General features: G+C 37.5%; 1 protein-coding gene across 16 annotated transcripts in view; it reads right to left on the reverse strand.

Annotated features, from left to right (window-relative positions):
* Window positions 1-22,781, reverse strand: part of PKP4 (plakophilin 4) — a 252,775-nt gene that overhangs the window by 65,489 nt on the left and 164,505 nt on the right. For all 16 annotated transcript variants that reach the window (XM_033860144.2, XM_033860143.2, XM_073807691.1 and 13 more), the window contains one exon: window positions 21,444-21,478. In XM_033860144.2, coding sequence (XP_033716035.1) covers window positions 21,444-21,478 — 35 coding nt within the window. The remainder of the gene's footprint in view (window positions 1-21,443; window positions 21,479-22,781) is intronic.

The following is a 22,781-nucleotide window of genomic DNA, read 5'->3' on the forward strand; positions in this document are numbered from 1 at the left end:
GATATTCACATTATTGAGCTTGGTGATGAAACCTCTGAAGGTAGGGCTAGCTTTTTATGTCACATTTCATATCATCTAAAATCAAAGGAACTCTGTGCAGTTTTCAGAATTGCCAACAATGGAAATTTAAATTTCTTATCCATTTGCTTATTTTATTCTTATAGTCTTTACAAAATGAATATAGACAAATCTAACCTCATTATTGTTTTCTTTACTCAAATCTGTCTCGCCCATTATCTTGTTTTATTTTCAGCTGTATCATTTTGCCATCTTGAACTTAAAAAGCAAAACAAAACAACTTATCTTCTTCCCGATTCCAACCTCTTTTTTATGCTGTAAATTTAGGTGGTGTAGCTTTTACTGCCTTTTCCCAGTTCTAATCAAATATGTTCTCTTTCCTCTAGGTTCTTCAAAATATATTTGCCCATATTCTGATTATATTCATGACAAGTCTTTCTTTCCTCAAGTTTAACCCTCATGTTGCTAACAAACATTTTTTTCAGGAATGCCACTTCACTCTCACTTTACAGATTTAAATTGAATCGGTATCACATTCTGAGTTTAACACACAATCCTAAGGATTGAAATTAGTCTTTCCTTTCTGACTTTCTTTCTTTAACTATTTATTAAGGCCCTACTATATGCCAGGCTCTAAGCATGCAGCTGAGAAAAGATACAGTGTTTGTGTGTCACCGTGCATGCACATGCTTGTGTTACTGTCGGGGGAAAGGAGCTTAGGAAAAATTCCCTAAAGGAAGTAATATCTAAGCAGTATCCACTTACCACAGGAGGCCAGTTTGCCCTTTCTTTATAGCACTTATCACCATCTCTCTCCACTAGACTATAAGCTCAAAGCAGGCAGGGACTTTTGTCTGCTTTGTTTACTGTTGTATCCTCAGTGCCTAGGATAGGTGCATAGCACTCAGTAGGTGCTCAGTAAATATTTATTGAACAAATTCCCAGTAAGAATAGCAGCTTCTCTTTATTGAGCACTGATTCATGCCTGGCATTGTGCTGTGGGCTTTACTTTATTGTGTTCAATAAGGTTTGTCTATGAAAAGCAAAGTAAAACTTTTAGGCATTGCTGATCAAGCTAGTTTGGAAAGTGAATTTGGGTTTACAGGAGAACTGGGATGCCACATTCTAAACCTTTAACTTGATGTCAGATTCAATCCAAGGTTTTGTTTCCTAGCCTCCAGAAAGATTTGCTGACATTCTTAATATAGGTTTTTGATGAACCTGTCTCTAGGTTTATCATTTGACATTACACTTCTAGGTAGCAGAACTCTGTGATAGCTCTGAATTCTTTTTTTTTTTTTTGCGGTACGCGGGCCTCTCACTGTTGTGGCCTCTCCCGTTGCGGAGCACAGGCTCCGGCCGCGCAGGCTCAGCGGCCATGGCCCACGGGCCCAGCCGCTCCGCGGCATGTGGGATCTTCCCGGACCGGGGCACGAACCCATGTCCCCTGCATCGGCAGGCAGACTCTCAACCACTGCGCCACCAGGGAAGCCCTGAATTCTTAAGTTTGGAATTTCAATACAGATTTCAGATTGTATGTGGATTCCCTGGTACACACGGAAACATGATCTAAGTCTGTATCAGGCTGCTAATAGTGAAGGGTAATCTGCTTCATTTGTAAGTCTTCTGTCTTTCCACAGTTCTAAACACTCTTACACAGCAATTCTTGAAGGAGTTTTACTAGGGACTGAGTAAAATACATAGTTTGCTAGGTTATAAGAGTTTTACAGGGAATGGAATGCCTCAGAGAAGCTAAACAAGAGAGGACCTGAGATCAGAGCTAGGTAGTAATCCACCTTTATTTCATCCAGGAACGGAACACTGGAAAATCACAAAGGAAATGGCAACAGACTATAGACATGGAAGCACCAATCTGGCAGTTTCAAGAATTGGCATAATGGAAAAGTGTGCCACTTTTAAAAAGAAAAAGACGTTTAGATAGCTCCTAGCTTCAGCTTTAGTACAAGATAAAACCTGGGATACCATTACATCAAAGCTCTTGGCTTGGAAACACTAGGTGGCATGCAGTGTCAGAATCTGAAAAATTATCACCATGGAAACCAAAACCATTAGAGTTCTGTGTATGTCTCTCTCTTTTTAACCATTAGGAGATATTATTTAAATAAGATAAGAAAAAGAGACACGCTAAAAATCTGTACTTCAGCAATTTTGTCTCTTTATCCAATGGAACATTTTCTCACAAACCAGGTGACAAGCAATTGTGCTCATTTACACTCTTTTCTAAGAGAAGCTATTTAAAATAATCTTGATGGGATCAAGATGGCAGAGTAGGAGGATCCTGAGCTCACTTCCTCCTACGGATACACAAAACTGCAACTACGGATAGAACAACCATGTCTGAGAATGGCCTGAAGACTAGCAGAACAGATTTTCTACAACTGAGGATATAAAGAAAAGTCCACATTGAGATGGGTAGGAGGGGGAGATACACGGTCTAGTCAGAACGCACACACTTAGTGCAGCAACCCACAAACGGGAGAGATATTACAACCGTGGAGGACCCCTGAGGAGCGAGGGACCCAAGTCCCACGTCACGCTCCCCAGACCAGGGGAGCTGCACAAGGAAGACAAGCCCCCATAACGTCTGGCTTTGAAAACCAGCAAGGCTTAAGTCTGGAAGAGCCAGAGGGCTGTGGGAAACCAAGACTGCCCATAAAGAGCTCACACACAAACTCACCTGTTCCAGGTACCAGGGCAGAAGCAACAGCCTGAAAAGCATCGAGGTCATATGAGAAGGAGATTCACTGACTATTTGGGGGTATGTGCCAGACGGCAGGTATCTGGTGGAACTTCCTTTGGGAATGGAAACACTGTCAGATGCCATTATGTTTCTTTTCACTTTCCTTCCCCCTGGCTGACCTGTTGCTGGCAGCTGCCATTTCTGTTTCTCTTTTCTCAACCTAACTAACACTGTGCACCCTCCCCAGGTGTTCCCGAGGACCAGCCCTGCACAACCCACCTGCCCCAGCGGGCCCCTTTAAAGTGGTTCTCACTCTGCCCCAGCCAGTGGGTAGTCCCAGCCAGCACTGGCACCCCTCCAAAGTGGCTCTCACTCCAGGGAGCTAGCTCAGCATATCAGCATGTCTGCAACAGTTCCGGCTGGCCTTGCAGCCAGTTGAGCTGGGGACCAGCCCCACACATCAGTGTGCCTGCAGCAGTTGAGGAAAAACCTATCAGCTGGCTGGACCAAGGGGGTGAGCCCAGACTACCAGAGTGCCTGTAGCAATAGTGGTCTAACCACAACAAGAGGGCACACACAGGGGTAGCCCTGGATATCCTGGCTCTTGTGACCAGGAGGAATTGTGATACTGTACCTCACAGGGGACTTTCTATATAAGACCACCTTTTCAGGACCAGGAGAAATAGATGATATGCCTAATGCATAGAAACAAACACAGAGAGTTAGACAAATGAGAAGACAAAGGAACAGCTTCCAAATGAAAAAAACAAGACAGAAACTCAGAAAAAGAACTAAACAAAATGGAGATAAACAATTTACCAGGTAGAGTTCAAAATAATGGTCATAAAGATGCTCACCAAACTAGGATGAAGAATGGATGAACTCAGGGAGAACTTCAAAAAAGAGAAAATATAAAAAAGAACTAATCAGAATTGAAGAATAAAATAACTGAAGTAAAAAACACACTAGAGGAAATCAACAGCAGATTAGAGGATGCAGAATAACATATCAGTGATATGGAAGACAGGATGGTGAAAATCACTTAGTAAGAAGAGCAAAAAGGAAAAAGAATTTAACAAATGAGGATAGTTTAAGGGACTACTGCAACAACATCAACTATCTAACATTCACATTACAGGGTCTGTAGAAGGAGAAGAGAGAGAGAAAAGGACAGAAAATCCATCTGAAGAAACAATGGCTGAAACTCCCCTAACCTGGGGAAGAAAACAGATATCCAGGTGCAGGAAGCACCAAGTCCCAAATAAGATGAACTCAAAGAGATCCACACCAAGACATAATTAAATGGCAATAGTTAAAGATAAAGAGAGAAAAACAAAAAGTCACATACAAGGGTTAATATGCCATAAGGCAATTGGCTGATTTTTCAGCAGAAACTTTACAGGCCATAAAGGAGTGGCATGATATAGTCAAAGTAACGAAAGGAAAAACTTACGACCAAGAATACCCTACCCAGCAAGATTATCATTCAGAATTGAGAGATAAAGAGTTTTCCAAACAAGTAAAAGCTAAAGAAGTTCATCATCGCTAAACTGGTCTTAAAAAAATGTTAAAAGGACTTTTTTAAATGGAAAAGAAAAGGCTATAACTAGAAACAAACAAACAAATGAACAAGATGAAAGAAAAAAATAGCACGGGTAAAGGGAAACATTTAGTAAAAGTAGTGGATCGACCACCTAAAAGGTCAGTATGAAGGTTAAAGGACAAAAGTAGTAAAATCATCTATATCTAAAAGAATGAGTTAAGTGATACACAAAATAAAAATAAAATATGACCTCAAAAACATAAAATGTTCAGGGAGGGGAGTAAAAAAAGTAGTGCTTTTAGAAAGTGCACAAACTTAAGTGACCATCAACTTAAAATAGACTGCTATATTCATAGGCTGTTATATATAAAACTCATGGGAACCACAAACCGAAAACCTGTAACAGATACACAAAAAATAAAGAGAAAGAAATATAAACATTACACTAAAGAAAGCCATCAAATCACAAGGGAAGAGAACAAGAGAAGAAGGAAGGAACATAGAAGAAGTATAAAAACAGCCAGAAAACAATTAACAAAATGGCCATGGAGTTTCCCTGGTGGCGCAGTGGTTGAGAGTCCACCTGCCAATGCAGGGGACACGGGTTCGTGCCCCGGTCCGGGAGGATCCCACATGCCGCGGAGCGGCTGGGCCCCTGAGCCATGGCCGCTGAGCCTGCGCATCTGGAGCCAGTGCTCCGCAGCGGGAGAGGCCACAACGGTGAGAGGCCCGCATACCACAAAAAAAAAAAAAAAAAAGGCCATAAGTATGTTCCTATCAATAATTACTTTTAATGGAAGTAGACAACATGCTCCAGTCAAAAGACATAGGGTGGCGCAGAATGGATTAAAAAAACAAGACCCATATATATGCTGCCTACAAGAGACTCACTTCAGATCCAAACACACAAATGAAGGGATGGAAAAAGATGTTCCATGCAAACAGAAATGAAAAGAAAGCTGGGGTAGCAATACTTCTATCAGGCAAAATAAAATTTAAAATACAGACTGTGACAAGAGACAAAGAAGGGCATTACATAATGATAATGGGATCAATCCAACAAAAGGACATAACTTGTAAACAGCTATGCACCCAACACAGGAGCACCTAAATACATAAAGAGAAATACTGACAGCAATACGATAATAGGGGACTTTAACACCCCACTTACATCAATGGACAGATCAACCAGACAGTCAATAAGGGAACACTGACTTTAAACAACACATCAGACCAAATAGACTTAATGTATGTATATATATATATATATATATATATATATATATATATATACACACACACACACACACAATACACATTCTTTTCTAAGGCACATGGAACATTCTCCAGGATGGATCACATGTTAGGCCACAAAACAAGTCTCGATAAATTTATGAAGACTGAAATCACATCAAGTGTGTTTTCTGACCATAATAGTATGAAACTAGAAATCAATAACGAGAAGAAAACTGGCAAAACCACAAACACCTGAAGGCTAAACAACATGCAACTAAACAACCAATGGGTCAATGAAGGAATCAAAGAAGAAATAAAAAAATACTTTGAGACAAAGTGGAAACACAATATTTCAAAATCTACGGGACTAAGCAAAATCAGTTTTAAGAGGGAAGTTTATAGTGATACAGGACTACCTCAGGAAACAAGAAAATTCTGAAATAAATAATCTAACCTTACACCTAAAGGAACTGGAAAAAGAACAAAGCCCAAAGTTAGCAGAAAGAAGGAAGTAATAAAGATTGGAGCAGAAATAACTAAAATAGAGACTAAAAAAACAATAGAAAAGATCAATGAAACTAAAAGCTGGTTCTCTGAAAAGATAAAATTGATAAACCTTTGGCTACACTCATCAAGAAAAACAGAGAGGGGACTCAAATAAATAAAATCAGAAATGAAGCAGGAGAAGTTACAACTGACACCACACAGAGGATTGTAAGAGATTACTTCAAACAATTACACGCCAACAAATCAGATAACCTAGAAGAAATGGATCAATTCCTAGAAACACAAAATCTTTCAAGACTGAATCAGGAAGAAACAGAAAATCTGAGCAGACTGATTGCTAGTAATGAAATTAAATCAGTAATAAAAAAAAACTCCCAACAGACAAAAGCCCAGGCCCAGACTGGTTTCACAGGTGAATTCTACCAAACAAACAAACAAAAGAAAAGTTAAGACCTATCCTTCTCAAACAAATCCAAAAAACCCCATGCTTATATGGTCAATTAATTTACTACAAAGAAGCCAAGAATATGCAATGGGGAAAGGCAGTCACTTCAATAAATGGTGTTAGGAAAACTGGATAACTACATGCAAAAGAATGAAACTGGGTCCCTTTTTTTTTTTTTTTTTACAACACATACAAAAATAAAATCAAACTGGATTAAAGACTCAAATGTAAGATCTGAAACCATAAAACCCTAGAACAAGACATAGTCAGTACACTCTTTGACACCAGTCTTAGCAATATTTTTTTGGCTCTGTCTCCCCAGGCAAGGACAACAAAAGCAAAAATAAACAAACGAGACTACCTCAAACTAAACAGCTTTCGTACACCAACAAAACAAAAAGGTACCCCACTGACTGGGAGAAGATATTTGCAAATGATATATAAGTTAAGGGGTTAATATTCAAAATACATAAAGAACTCATACAAATTAACATCAAAAAAAACAAAAAACAAGAAATAATTCAATTAAAAAATGGGCAGAGGACTTGAATAGACTTTTTTTTAAAAACATCTTTATTGGGGTATAATTGCTTTACAATGGTGTGTTAGTTTCTGCTTTATAACAAAGTGAATCAGTTATACATATACATATGTCCCCCTATCTCTTCCCTCTTGCGTCTCCCTCCCTCCCACTTGAATAGACATTTTTATAAGGAAGACATACAGATGATCAACAGATACATGAAAAGATGCTCAACATCACTAACCATACGGAAATATAAATCAAAACCACATGCGCTATCACCTCACAGCTGTCAGAATGGTTATTATCAAAAAGACAAAAATCAAGTGTTGGTGATGATGTGGAGAAAAGAAAACCCTTGGGTACTGTTGGTGGGATTGTAAATTGGCGCAGCCATGATGGAAAAGAGTATGGAGGCTCCTCAAAATATTAAAAATAGAGCTACCATATGATCCAGCAATTTCACTTCTGGATATTTATCTGAAGAAAATAAAAGCATTAATTTGAGAAGATATATGCACTCATACGTTCACTACACCATCACTTACAATAGCCAAATACGGAAGCAGCCTAAGTGTCCATCAATGGATGAATGGGTAAAGATGTGGTATTCCCTTGTGTGAATATTACTCGGCCATAAAAAAGAATGAGATTTTGCCATTTGCCACAAAACGGACAGACCTAGAGGGTATCATGCTAAGTGAAGTAAGTCAGACAATGACAAATACCATATGATTTCATTTATATGTGGAAGCTAAAAACCAAAACAGAAACAGACTCATAGACACAGGGAAAGAAATTAGCTCTCAAGGGATGGGTGTGGGGGGATGGTTGGCAAAACTGGTGAAGGGGCTTAAGAGGTACAGACTTCCAGTTATAAAATAAATAAGTCATGGGGACATAATGTACAGCACAGATGAACCTAGGGGCAGGGCAGGAATAAAGATGCAGATGTAGAGGACGGCCTTCAGGACATGGGGCGGGGGAGGGGTAAGCTGGGACGAAGTGAGAGAGTGGCATGGACATATATACACTACCAAATGTAAAACAGATAGCTAGTGGGAAGCAGCCCCATAGCACAGGGAGATCAGCTCGGTGCTTTGCGATGACCTAGAGGGGTGGGATAGGGAGGGTGGGAGGGAGATGCAAGAGGGAGGGGATATGGGGATACATGTATGCATATGGCTGATTCACTTTGTTGTACAACAGAAACTAACACAGTATTATGAAGCAATTATACTCCAATAAAGATGTAGTAAATAGAAAAAGAGAATATATATAATCAGCAATATCCCAATAACTCTGTACAGTGACAGATAGTTACTAGACTTATTATGATCAATTTGTAATGTATATAAATGTCAAATCACAATGTTGTACACCCAAAACTAATATTGTATATCAACTATGCTTTAATTAAAAAATAAATAAATAATCTTACACAGATCAAGTACAAATTATAAGATACATTATTCCATACCGGTCACCCTAACAGTAAAACTTAACAGAATTAGAATCTCAATGCAAACACAAATGAAATCAACAAAATTACCCCCAAGTAATATGATCATCTGCCCTCTAAATGTTAGTATCTGTTTCTTATACTTTTATTTTTTATTTATTTACTTTTTGGCTGTGCCGTGTGGCCTGCAGTATCTCCGTTCCCTGAACCCATGCCCCTGCAGTGGAAGCACAGAGTCTTAACCACTGGACCATCAGGGAAGCCTATGCTTCTTATAGTTTTAAATGCAATGCCTCAGAAAACAGAATATAGAAAAGGACACAGAGATGTTAACTAGAACACTAAAATATTAAATCCCCATGTACCCCAAATCTAATTTGAAGACCTAAATAACTGGGTTTAGAGTACAGGGTACCTATTTTGTGCTTTATATTTCAGTAAATATAAAAGTTACAGTTTTACAAAGTTGGTTAAAGAGGTTTATTTAATATGAACTGTAAAACAACCAAATTCTATACTGTGAATAAGGTCTTCAGTCATTTTTCTACTTCTATAGTAGAGTCCAATGATAATGTATACCTACAAAGACAAAAAGATACTGAAATCTCTTCTGAATCACTAAAAGGAAATTAAATTGTTTTCAAGATAGTTTTTGTTATTATTTACTGTTTCTTTGAAAACTTGTAATTCACAAATCGTATACACCCACATAAATGTATGTACGTACAGCTACTATACCTCAGATATACAAACGGGTCATTTCCTAATTACTGAATAAAGTAAACCTTATTGTAGTATGGTGTGTCACAATTACTAATTATGCATTATTTATGCAATCTTTCAAATAAATGTCTTTTAAAAACATCTGCTTTGTGGAATGGAAGCAGATACTAGTCAAATTTACCAGAGAAACCCACAGAGACTTACAGGATGGGGTTCATCATTTTATGATCAATGCTGTAAACTACAATTAAACAGTTGGCATGCTGTTTAGCACAATCAGAACATGAAATTGAGAGATTTTTAAGAGTAAAAATGGCAAACAGAATATGAATGCTACTTCTTTAATCTGTGTACTGAAGAACATGTGTTACCTTTTTGAAAAAATCACAAACATGTTTTCTGGGACACCAGAAATATACTATGGGAGATTTTCAAACATCAAATTAGCATCTTCCAAGAAAATGAATGTCTACAAATATAGAACTTGAATAAGCTTCAAGGTGGAATGAAATAATCTCCATCTGTGATTAAGACGGGGAGATTTGTGGAAGCATGGTCCTTCTTGTCTGCTACATTTCATCTGAGTGCCTGAATATTACCCAAAAAAGGGCAATTAATTAGAAAAATTAGAAGGCTGCAGCTAAGAAAAGTAAGGGACAATAATGTTGTAGGGCTATGAAAATCTGTTACATTACCCATCCCATTAAGCTCACAGTAAAAGATGAAATACAAAGTGAATTATTTTATCTTTTCTGTGATGTACCTCCCAAATACATACCAAGTACACATAAAAATATGCTCAGTGAAATGTCTAAGGCTTGTTTAAAGAACTTGAAATTCTTAAAATGACTCTGCTTTGTTAATCTGTGTGTCTGTTTATGTTATGTGAAATGACAGAGGTCTACACTGTGTGTGAAATCCCCACTGAAACAGGAACCTAGGGATCAGTGAGGAGATTTTTAGTATGTATAACCCTGTAACTAGTCTTTCACAAACCAGCAGGCTGCAACCGTATGCTAGATTCTCCTTGTCCTGAGTTGCTATAGCGTTTAGGGGTTTGCCCTTACATAAAAGGCAGTGTAGTGTGGGTTTTGGCAGGGACCTTGGGATGGTAATAGCACACAATGTTAAGGCAGATGATACTTTCTTTGACAGTTAAGGGAAATGGGTATGTCACATTTCTTCCAACTCTGGCCTATGAGTTGAAGTCAGCCTATCACACTCAGGTGCAACACTGTGAAAAATACGAGAATTTAGTCTTACGGGGACTCAACTTCCTGTTTGGCCCTGGGACTCTCACTTCCCGTAGCACCGTAGGCTCAGAAGGGAGTCTACTTTCCACAGAGCTGCTGCAGAAATATTCCAGTGCCTTCAATGGCTAAGAAGTAAAGCTCTCAGCCAAATTCTGGAAGCGGACCTGGAAAATGGTCCCCAAGACTTGTCCTCTTCAGTAGCTTCTCTGATGTACAAGACTCATTTCAACAGCAGGTAACTTTATTATTGGAGGCAATGAGAACGTTGGGAAATCCTGTTTCAGAGTGAAAATGTAAATAGGGTGATGGAAGCATGAAGCATAAGAATAATTCTTTAACCCACATAAGATAGAGATGGATATTGACTGATATCTTAAGAATACTACAGATACTTGGAGTTTGTTGACCCAACTACAAACTACTACATACATATGATATTCTTTCAAAGTTGGGTTTTAATGGAAGTAAAGACTTAGAAGAACGAGCAGAAGACCATGTTTCTTGAAGCTATTTCTAGTCTGGTTCTCTTGATATATCTAGATTTTTGGATCTTATGCATGCTTATACTATCTCTTAAATATTAATAAGACAATGGCCCTAAAATTTTTACTCATACGGAAAACACTGTGTGAAAAGCCTTGCAAAATAAAAACCATTATTAATGAAGTACCTTCTAGTTCACTTTAAACCCTGCTCTAAACATCAACTACTCTGCCTTAAAATCCACTGTAGAAGCTCATCTACCCGAATTGAATTTCATAGTTTAAACAAACTTCGTATCTGTATAAACTGGTATAAAGTACTTTGGATTTCTACAATGACAAATCTGAAAAATATTTTAGGTTTGTATGCCACCAGAGAGCTCTCCTGTTCAAAAACATTTTAAAATTCCTGAATTCTCTTCAGGGATTCAAAATGATTAAAACTAATTTTTAGGGGAAAAAATAGGAATTTCTACAAGTAGACATATTAAGATGAGTGTTTATTAAGTACTTTTAGTCTGGGTACTAACTAAAATACAGTTATTAAACTTACCATAAAAAATTCATAGTTTATTATCCCTATAAAAGGAAAACTATAAAAACAAGAAGTTTAGAAATACAAAGATGAAAAGAAATGGATCACATCTGCAAAGTGTCCGAGTTTAACAGGCGGTGCTCATAAAAGGCCAGAGGGCTCTCACTTCCTAACGAGTAAAGCTGAACAAAGAATAAGGGACTTGCTGTGATGTAAAAAGTGTAGTCTATGGAAAGTAAGTGCTCAAAAACCAGTCAAATATTTTTCCAAAGACAAATTTTGTTCATTTTGGGGAAAAGATGTTACCAAATATATAAATGAAAATAGTTGATAGTGGGAGATACATTTCTTCTGTTAAAAAAAAAAAAAAAGAAACCAAAAAAAAACCTTCTCTAAAAAATTCCATACATATTCACCTTTAAAAGAAATGAATGGGTCTTGTGAAACCAGGTTTTTCTGTACTTTTCTACTGGATTATCTATTTTGGTAAAGATTATCAAGATAAAGCTAAATGTAGGCTAACTTTGGCATAAAAATGAAATGTGGAGTTACAGATGGTAGCCTTTTTAACGTTTCCCAAGGTAACAATTGTAAGCTAAGGAAGTGGGGCTCTGTGTTGAGGAGGTGGTAATGGAAAAACAGGAGATTTTGGACTTTACAATTTCTATTTTATTTTAGCTAGTTAATAGATTATTTCTTCACATATCACTAAAAACATGAGAAAATTTAAATATTTATTTGACATGTTTGAATTAAACATAAAATGTTAAAGGCTAAAGCTGGATATTTGATTTTTACACGAAGTACTAACAATATTTAAGCTTCTGGGGGATGTGTTCATACGTCATGAATAACTGGCTCAGGAACATAAAGATACATGTTGGCTAAAGCTAAATGCTAATATTCTTATTTGCTGGCACAGACACCCATGCACAAACAGAGTGATAAATGTGGAGTTCTAAGCTGATGCCCGGCACGCTACAGGTGATTTTGCTTAGTAAGAATTGTAACAAAATCCCATCTATGTGGAAACTCAAATTAAGTACCACCCACTGGCTGGGGAGCACATGTCACTGTCTCATAGTTGGTTTCATTTCTGTTAGGACCTGCCTTCAGAGTATGGGCAACAGCTTACTGGCTTTAACACGTCACTCTGATGTACGATTTAAATCCCACTATTTTGAACGCTTTATTTAAACAACTTGTATTTAAATTTTTTAAAATTAAACTTTTCAAACATATATAAAAACAGAGAAAAGTATAATTAACAACCCCCCAGATTTCATAATTACATTATACCACACTTTTATGATCTATTTATCTTTTCTTCTGTTAGAGAATTTTAAAACAGACCTCTCATATCAGATGATCAGAACTCTAAATACTTCCATTTGTAGCTCTATAAAATAAGGACTTCACAAAACTACAATTATTCCATAATGCCGTATAATGAGTTCATATTCAGAATTTTCCTGATGTCTCAGAAATGTCTTTCTTCAGTGGCTTGTACTAGTCAGGCTGAAATAAGGTTCACTGATTGCGTTTTTGATTGTTACTTAAGTTCTTTCGATCTAGAAAGGATTTCCCATTCCTTCATTTTCATTTTCTTGGCTCACTGCTGGAACCATAGCAATAAACTCATAGGATGCGCCACATTCTAAATGTTTGATGGCTTTCTCGCGGTGGCATTTACACATCCTCAAACCTCAATTTTTCCTGTAAGCAGAAATTTAGAGCTAAAAGCTTTCAGGTCAAACTTTTGTGGTTAGAACACTTCATGAACAGTGCTGTGTACTTCACATGACGTCACATCAGAACTTTTACATTTGCTCAGATCAAGCAGCCAATTCAAGTGGTGGCAGCCTGATCTTTGTGTTTTCAAGTTCACCGTCTTCCTTTCTACTAATGCAAGGATTCTCAACCTTGGTTGCACACTGCACAACTTGGTTGTCTGGCGTGGAAATGGAGGGCATAGAATTTAGAAACTACTGCCAAGTCCCATGCCCAGAGATTCCAATTCAATCAGCCCAAGTTGTGGTATGAATATCAGGATTTTTAAAAACTCCCAAGGTGATTCCAATGTGCAGCTAGGATTGAGAATATAGAGGTTTTTGCATACACTGACAATCTTTGCTTGAACGAGTGATTTCATTAGGGGCTGTAAATTGGTGATTTTTCTAATTTTATTGTTCTTTCTACATTTATCAGCAGGAATTCTTTGGCATATTTAAGAAATCTTTAGATAGCCAGTAATGACTAGGGTTATTTGGTGATCCTGAAATAAAATCTGTATAGGACAAGCAGGATAAAATTTTAATTCTTCTCTTTAATTACTAGTAACTAAGTTGATTTAATTATGAGTAAGGCAGTGGTTCTCAAACTGCAGAGTGGAATCAACTGGGGAGCTTTAAAGACTATTGATTTCTGGTTTGGACCCCAGACTTTTGGATTTAATTGTGTATCAGGAGGGCCGGGAATAATATTTTAACAGCTCCACAGGCAATTTTAACGTGCAGCAAAGTTTGGGCACCTCTGGAGTGAGGTGTTGGTTCCCAAATCACCTCTAATAGTGATAGTAGTTTTTGCTTGTTTTGGTGATCGTTTTTGCATTTTTGTTGACAGAAAAATGTATCTGATCATTTTGAGACAGATAAGAAAAGAGAAGAAACCAAAGCTGATAGGTATCATGACAAATTTATTAAATTCCAAGATCAGGCTTATCTCCAATTTCCATAAGAATGAATCAAATAATAGAATGGTCAGTGGTATGCTGAAGTTTCCATGCAATGTTCTGATTTAATGAATATTTAATAATTATTTCTGTAAATGATTTTACTCTATTTAATATGTAGATAGAGCTAATGACACAGGGAAATTTGAAGCCATTTTTTTAAACACTCATGAGGATTTACACTTTGTATGTTACTACCCTCTGGTAGCATGGGAAGCATGATAGGCATGACACTTGGTATAGGTAGGAATATATGTTTGTGGGGACCTATTTGGACCCTGAGAGATTATTCTAAACTAAAGATATTTGAGATTCAGCAGATGCAGAAGGAAGCCTTTTTGGAGCTTCCCTTATTTCACTAAAAGCAGAAAAGTCCTGGGAGTGAGGCTGCCATGGATCCCTTCTGGGGGAGTTGTATGGAATGAAAAAAAAAAAAAAAAGCGGAGAGACCACTTGCACCGGTGTAAACAAATATCATCACAAACTGTCTTATCTCCTGTTTGTTCCCCTAGAAATCCACTTGTTCTTCCCATAGAAGCCTCTTCTGCCTAAGTTAGGTAGTGTTTAGGTATATAAGTTAGGTATATAAGCCTAAGTTAGGTATATAAGTTAGGTATATAAGCCCCCAACCCTAGTCATTTAGGGAGCTACTTCTTTTTTTTTTAATTTTTAAAATATTTATTTATTTGGCTGCATCGGGTCTTAGTTGCAGCATGATGATCTTTGTTGAGACACGTGGGATCTTTCGTTGCGGCGTGTGGGCTCTTCATTGCTGCGTGTGGGCTTCTCTCTAGTTGTGGCATGAAGATTTTCTCACTCTAGTTGTGGCACAGGTTCCAGAGCGAGTGCGCTCTGTAGTTTGTGGCACGCAGGCTCCTAGTTGAGGTGTGCGAGCTCAGTAGTTGTGGCACGTGGGCTTAGTTGCCCCACGGCATATATGATCTTAGTTCCCTGACCAGGGATTGAACCCGTGTCCCTCGCATTGGAAGGCGAATTCTTTACCACTGGACCACCAGGGAAGTCCCTAGGGAGCTATTTCTTTTGTGAGCTCTCATATGCATATGAATACTTAGGGTTTTTGAAAAATTATTATTAATCTGTCTACTGTCAGTTAAATTCACAGGCCCCCAGTTACTTAACCTAAGAGGGTAGAGGAAAAATCTCCCCCCCCCCACCGCCACATACTGCTAAGCATTTTCAGTGGGCAATTGGACACTATTTGCCAAAATAAAAATGTATACATCCTTGCCCAGGCAGTTCCCCTTAAAAATGTAATCAACAGAGACACTCAGATGTGCAGTGAAAAATTTTACCACTGCTTGTCAAAGGGCAAAGTTGGAAAAAACAAAATATTCACTAATAAGGGACTGGTTACATAAATTTTCTAAACAATAGATAGCCATTAAAAAGGAGGCAGATCTTTATAAATTGACACAGAAACACATGCATAGTTTTACTATGTTGTTAAGGAAAAAAACACTTAAGTCATAGAACAATGTATAACATATCCTCATTGTATTAAAAACAAAACAAAACAAATGCAAATGTGTGGATATTTACACACACACCCCTCAGATTTTCTGTGTGTGTGTGTGTGTGTGTGTGTGTGTGTGTGTGTGTGTGTGTGTGTGTAGGTATGTGGGGCAATGGCCATGGTATGGGTAGATGTGGCAATGAAGGAAATTTTTACCTTTTACTCCAAATTCTCCTAGACAATTTATTTTAAATAAGAAGCATGCCAAAATAAACAAATAGACAAAAACACACACACACAAAAGCATAACTTACTTTTGTAACAAAACATGAAAAAGTGGTGATTAGGAAGCTACAGCACTGCAATTGTGGTAGGAAGACTATAATGACTGTGTTACTAAAAAAGGTCTGAAAAAATAGGGGAGGAAAATCTTGGGACTCCAAGGCCAATATTAACAGAAATTCATATTCCTCTTGGTATTTGGAAGAGAAGCAGAAATAAAATTTTGTCATTTATACAATTTATAGTCATAATAAATCATAACATTCAAAATCTGCAGTAAAATAATAGTCCTTTATCCATGATTGCTAATTTAATATTCTATTTATGAATATGCATGATATAACTTCCTACTGTGGGGACAGACAGCACACTCCAGCCCTAGAGGCTGCTCCTTGTCCTAATGTGCATGGAAGAGGAGGGGAGGGGTAGATTCTCAGGCTGCTGCCGCTCCCCTCCCCTCATTTTACACACAAGTACTGAAACTGGCAACTGCCTAGATTCTAGTAATTCCCCCCCTGAAACAGAAAAACTGTGAAATTGTGATTTGTGACAAAATTCACAAGTTTACAGGATGTGGCTGGAGGATTTAAGTAACAACCCATGATCACTTTGACAAAAGGACTCAATTTATGGCTTCAACAGCTTCTTTCTGGTAGGTAGGGCACATGGTGCTTGGTTATCTTTATGACTGAATTGGTGTGCTTTTTCTTAATAGAGAGTTAAGTCCAAGGTTTTTCTCTTTAAAAGATATCCTCCATAATATAATATTTTCCATCATGAAGAAGTATAATTACTTGTGCAAAAATTTGCATTCTCACTTTCTTCGGGTCTTTACCTATTATTCTAATATATATTTTCTGTGATTCTGGAGTTTATTTTTCTATTTTATTATATGGGTTCTTAAAAGTTACCTCAAATTTTGGTGGAACGTAAGAGACTGTACAAATACATACATTGGTAAGACATATGAAAACGTGAATAGTGGAAAAATGGCACACTAACAGAAGAGGAAACAGGAACCCTAAGACAACATTCCCTCTTCACTCTTTTTCAGCAGAGTATACATAAACATACCCACCAAATCCAAGGTCATAAGAAATGCAAGGCTAAGGAAAAAGCAAAGCCACAACAGGAAATAATAAACTCTCCTCTTCATAAAAGACAAGAGGAGGTCCATTTATGTTTTTAGAGAGCAGACATGCAATGCTGGTAAGCTAGAAAATACAGAATAATGGAAGAGAGACGGCAACAGAAAGGCAAGATAACAATAAAGCATATATGCTTAAAACAATTTTATTATGTCCAGGGGAGCTTCTCCTTAAGATCCCTTCCCAATCAGCCTAGGAAAATAAAAATGTTTTGTAGAATGGATGATTCTTCCCCACACTTTGAGTGTCCAAGGCTTTGGCTTTCTGCTTTGCAACAGCCTGCAATCCTTGGTACAAGTTAAAAATCAAAAATCAACCAACCAGGGCTTCCCTGGTGGTGCAGTGGTTGAGAATCTGTCTGCCAATGCAGGGGACACGGGTTCGAGCCCTAGTCTGGGAAGATCCCACATGCCGCGGAGCAACTGGGCCCGTGAGCCACAACTACTGAGCCTGCGCGTCTGGAGCCTGTGCTCTGCAACAAGAGAGGCCGCGATAGTGAGAGGCCCGCGCACCGCGATGAAGAGTGGCCTCCGCTCGCCGCAACTGGAGAAAGCCCTCGCACAGAAACGAAGACCGAACGCAGCCAAAAATAAATACATAAATAAATAAAAATATATTAAAAAATATCAACCAACCAACCAATCAACCAACCAGAAAACACAAGTAAGCTGATTCTCCTGAACTGAATCATATAAATGGAAATCTTTTCTGCCTAGGGCATCTTGAGCTTTTCCTTAGAAATGACTCTGCAGTAAGTTAGCTATTTAAAAACAAATTTAGCAGTTGGTCTCAATTTCTGGCATTTCAATGGAATATTGCTGAAAACTCCTGAGTAGGCAGGGATCACTCCCAGGTAGTGATCAAACTATTGCCTTGCTAACAATTCACCTTATGGCTGAAAAGCTTTTCAAGCCAAATTTGTAGTAAACCACCACACACAAAAGGTAGAGAAACTGTCTTCAAGTAAGTGTTCAAAATATTAAAGAAAAATGAGGAACAATAACAGACCTTCAATCCTAAATCCTTTCAAATAATCCTTTCTTATTTAGGAAACCAAGATAATTGAATAAAGATGTTTCTTTTGTCAAGACCTATCCAAAGACAAAATAGACCAAAGACCCTTTAAGTATTTTCTTATATTTAAGCCACCCCTACCTCATTCTGGGTGGGACTGCCAAATTCTAAAAATAAGATTATTTTCATATTACATTCAGGGTCTCTGCATGCAAACTGGTAAAGAGAAAATAACAGTTAAACTTTACAGGAAATGTAGCAGCAAAACTGTCATTTCATCCCGTTCACTTACAATCAAACTTCTAAAGGGCATCTATAACTGCTCAGAAAAAGGAATATGAAACAAATAAGATTTTTATCTTTTATTCATACAATTAAATTTCAATTTTCTACCCTTATCATTAGAGCTTATTGCCATGGTTACAATTTAAATACCTTAAGTATGGTTGAAAAGTAGGCAAATTTAAGAAAACACACAAGAAACGTTAATGTAATTAAAATAATAGAGAATAGAATAAATATCAGTTGTGTTGGCTGTGTTTGAAAGTTAATATACTTCCCCCTCCCTGCAAAAGGAAAAAGGGTAAGTAAAACTCCCAGGTTGGAATATGAGTTTGGGCAGCAGTATACTCTGACCAAAGTAAGGGAGGAAGTATAGTTATCAGGTGTGAATTATGAATGTCGCTGTGGTGAGGACAGCTGAATTACTAGAGCTGTATTTCCCTAACACTAAAGTATTTGGGGAGCCATCTGGCATATATTAAAAATATATGAATATATAATACTCATATATTAAATGAAATATATATATAATATTTTATTTATAATATTTTATTTATCTATCTATATTCTATGCATTAGTAAATCATGAAGATGGTGGTCAAATGACTGAAGCTGAGTAAATGCACTGGAGGGGAGGAGAGGCAGAAAGGATGCCAAGGGCCCAGATGTTCATTCTCCATCGTGCGTCTTCACAAGCGCATTCTCTCCATATGTAAATCCATGCAATCACACACGTGCCCGCCTGGCTTTTGGCACTTAAAAAATCCACAACTGCCCCCTCCACCTCAGTTCAGTCAGGATGTTTCTCCAGCTCTACTTCAGGCAGCACTGCTGGCATGGCTGTATCTCCTTCATGGTTCCAGCTAATGCTGGAAAACTCGCCGGGTCCCACCTCCCACCACTGCTCCAGATTGGTGGCAAAGCCACCCAGTCCCTTGTCCCTGCAGTCTTAGACATGGCAGCAGCTTCCAGGAAGGACCACTCCTTTGGGTGGTTGGGCCCTGACTGACACAGCTATTCTCCTTGGGCTACAAAGAACTCTCACCTATCAAACACTAGTCCTCCAAGAGAAAAGGGCAACGGCGGGATATCGAAACATTTTGTAGATAGAGATATAAATGATGACACTCATGAGGGAGTATGAGAGGACTGGCCTCATATAGCTAAAAGGAGAGAGAATGAATGCAATCTTTTTAAGAAGGCAACTTGGTAATACATTTAAAGAGCCTTAAAAATGTTCATATAGTTTGAATAGTTTTCTTCCTAAAAATCTAGCCTAAGGTAAATCAATGCTGCAGATATAATTTTATACATAAGGATGTTTACCATAATGTTATTTATTACAATGAAAAGTTAGAAACAACTTAAATGTCCAAAAATAGAGCTATGGGTAAACATGGTATACACTTGTAGTTTTCCTTTACAGAATCCACCCCCGTTGCCCCCAATTTTAAGTATATAGAGTTATATACCTCCACTAGACTTGAAACACTTAAGAGGGCAAGGATATTTGTTTTAAACATTGACAACTACATGCTAGACAACTAGACTCTCAAGAAATATTTTCGGAATAAATTAATGATGCCGTATTAAACATGAACTTACAGGAGAATTTTACATTAAATGGTACGTGTTTGCCATAACCAAGCAGCAAATGCACTGTGTATTTTTCTTTAAACTGAATTTTTCAACTCTCTTTTTAGCAGTTCATAGCACGGCTATTTCTCCTGAGGAATGTTTAAATCAGGTGACTTTTTGCTCAAACGATTTCCAGTGGCTTCCCATGATGTGCAGGAAGTTCAAAGTCCCTGGTATTTACAGATCTCTATAATTTGGCCCAGTGTGGCTGTCTAGCCTTTGCACATCTTATCATCTCTCAAACTAGTTTCAAATGTTCCCACAAGACATTTCTGTCGTCTCTTCTGCTGCCCAATGACAGTGCCCTTTCCACAGCCGGGCTGCTGGTCAAGCCCCAGGCTCCAGGCTCATCCTCTCTGCCAAGCTATCTCAAAAGTGGGCTGTCCATTTAATGACAATGTTTCCCACATAATACTTACTTGGTAGTTAACCACATATTATTTCATGCCATGTCTTTCTTTGCATTAAACTGCCGTTTGTAAGTCTTCTTGTTAAGTAGCCTTTCACATGTCTCTTCCTAATCTATGGTTTGAGTAAAATACTATATTTCTTGGGAATAGGTTCTTTACAAAATGGCAAATTGCCTTGTATCCACTATAAATAACACCAGAATCCTGGTGCCCAGGTTCAGGTAAACTCAGATACCAGGCATTTGGTGATTTAAGTTTTACTCAATTCAAACCTTGCTTAAAAAGTGCCGAAGTATTCAGGTATCAAGGCCTATTCTAGCATTCACACATTGCTGGCATTGTCCTTTACATTATGAGAGGTGAGGGAGGTGAGGGGCATATGTGTGGAGCCCAACACTCTCTGACCAATGACACGTATAGTACTTGGCTCATGATGTGGCTACTCAGGAAGCGTTTAATGAGTGAAGACTGAGTATGAAGATATCGAACATCTGTGAAAGTGGCAGACACTCTCCTCAATACAATTCATCCTTGATATGAGGTGAATTTAGGGTAAAAAGAAGAGATAAAGAGACTATGTTAGAATCTTCCAGACTAGTTTAGAAGCTATCAGGTGGTCTACATCTGGATACATAAGGAAAATGAACACTTCAGGCAACTCTTCTCTTGAGTATGAGAAACACTGTAAAAGGAAAGACCTTGACTTATATAACTGATATCCCAGATTATACAAAAACCTTTGGGAGGGCATCCCTGTATTTCTTTATGATAAAAAATTCAGATACTGAATTGATATTAAAAATGTTTTGATGCCCAGTGCCTTAACTTCTTTACAGCTGGCATAGATAAATCTGTTCAAGTATGTTAAAAAAAATTAAGCATATTAAGAAAGTACTACTTCAAAGCAAAGTAGCTCAATATTGTCACTATTAAAGGCTTTGCTTGGCTGATTTCACCAAGAAGTAGTAATTTAAGAGAGCAGGCTCTGTCTGTGCAAAACTAAAGGAAGATATTTTATATGATTAAAAACTCATACCTGTTGATCTCCAAGGAAATGACTTCTCAGTTGAGCTAGAGAAAAAGAAGGAAAAAAAATGGAACATTTACTTCCTTTGTCATAAAATTTAACTTTGGATCTCTTTTGCATATAGACATTTAATTTTCACATTTAATTATATAAAAGTATAAAAACCTCAAACAAAATTTAAAATGACTGTTCTAAGTTAATTTTTAGACAGTATTAAACCCTCCACATCAATTTGGGACAAAACTGTATTTCTTGGAAATTAAGGCAAGTTATAAAATGACTTATAAAGTTGTAAAACGACTTACAAAATGACATAAAAAGTATGATTCTCCTTGGATAAGACAAATACAATAGCACAACTAACTGTGACCTTCATAGTACTTATGTGAAGTACTACACTGCTTCATGTGGAATAACTAATATGAAAACTACATATAAATTAAAACAACATATACATTATACTGTACAACATATACATTAAAAAGAACCAAAAAGGCTGTTAAGAAGTTCATTCAATTTACTTATTTTCAAAAGAAGCCCTAGATGTTATAATAGACACATAAGTTAACAGGGTCATTTTGAACTGAATGTTGCCTTATAAAATTTAAATATCCTAAACCTTTATATCAAAATATAAGGTTTTACAAGCTAGGAGAAAATTTTAACTGTATATTTTTCTTGGTTTATAGAGTACCAATTTTAAAAATTTGTGCATAAAAACATATCTGTGCCTCCCTGGTCCCCCTCCCCCACTTAAAATACTCAATACGGGAAAGCACGGTGCTTAGGGGATGGTGTGGTAGAACAAAGGTACAAGAGGCTGGATTAGTAGGCATTTATTAAATGTCAGAGTAAGTACCTCACATATATTATCTCCTTTATATTATTCACAACAACCTAACGAATAGGTACATTATTATCTTTACAGATAAAAAAAACTGGCCAAAGTCTTACGCTAGTAACTGGAAGAGCTGGGATTCAAGCCCAGGATGGTTTGATTTCAAAGTCAGGGCTTCTCACCACTGTGCTATATAGTAGAATAGCTTGTGATCCCATTTTTGCATTAAACACACACACACACACACACACACACACACACACACACACACACACAATATGCCTAGGAAGAAACCTAGAAAAATAAAAACCAAAGTGCTAGCAGTTATTTCTGTGGGGTACAACTAAAAGGAGTTTTTTCCTTTTTAAACATTTGTATTTTTTTCCTGGAAATCAGAAACAAACACATACTGAAGTATTTTGGAAGTATTTATTAAGTTTATTGAAAAGGTATGTGACTTTGGGCTTAAGGAAAGTCTGTAACTTAAAGAAAGGGACATCCTTTCAGTG

Source organism: Tursiops truncatus, chromosome 7, assembly GCF_011762595.2.
Source record: "Tursiops truncatus isolate mTurTru1 chromosome 7, mTurTru1.mat.Y, whole genome shotgun sequence".
Classification (NCBI taxonomy): Eukaryota; Metazoa; Chordata; class Mammalia; order Artiodactyla; family Delphinidae; genus Tursiops; species Tursiops truncatus.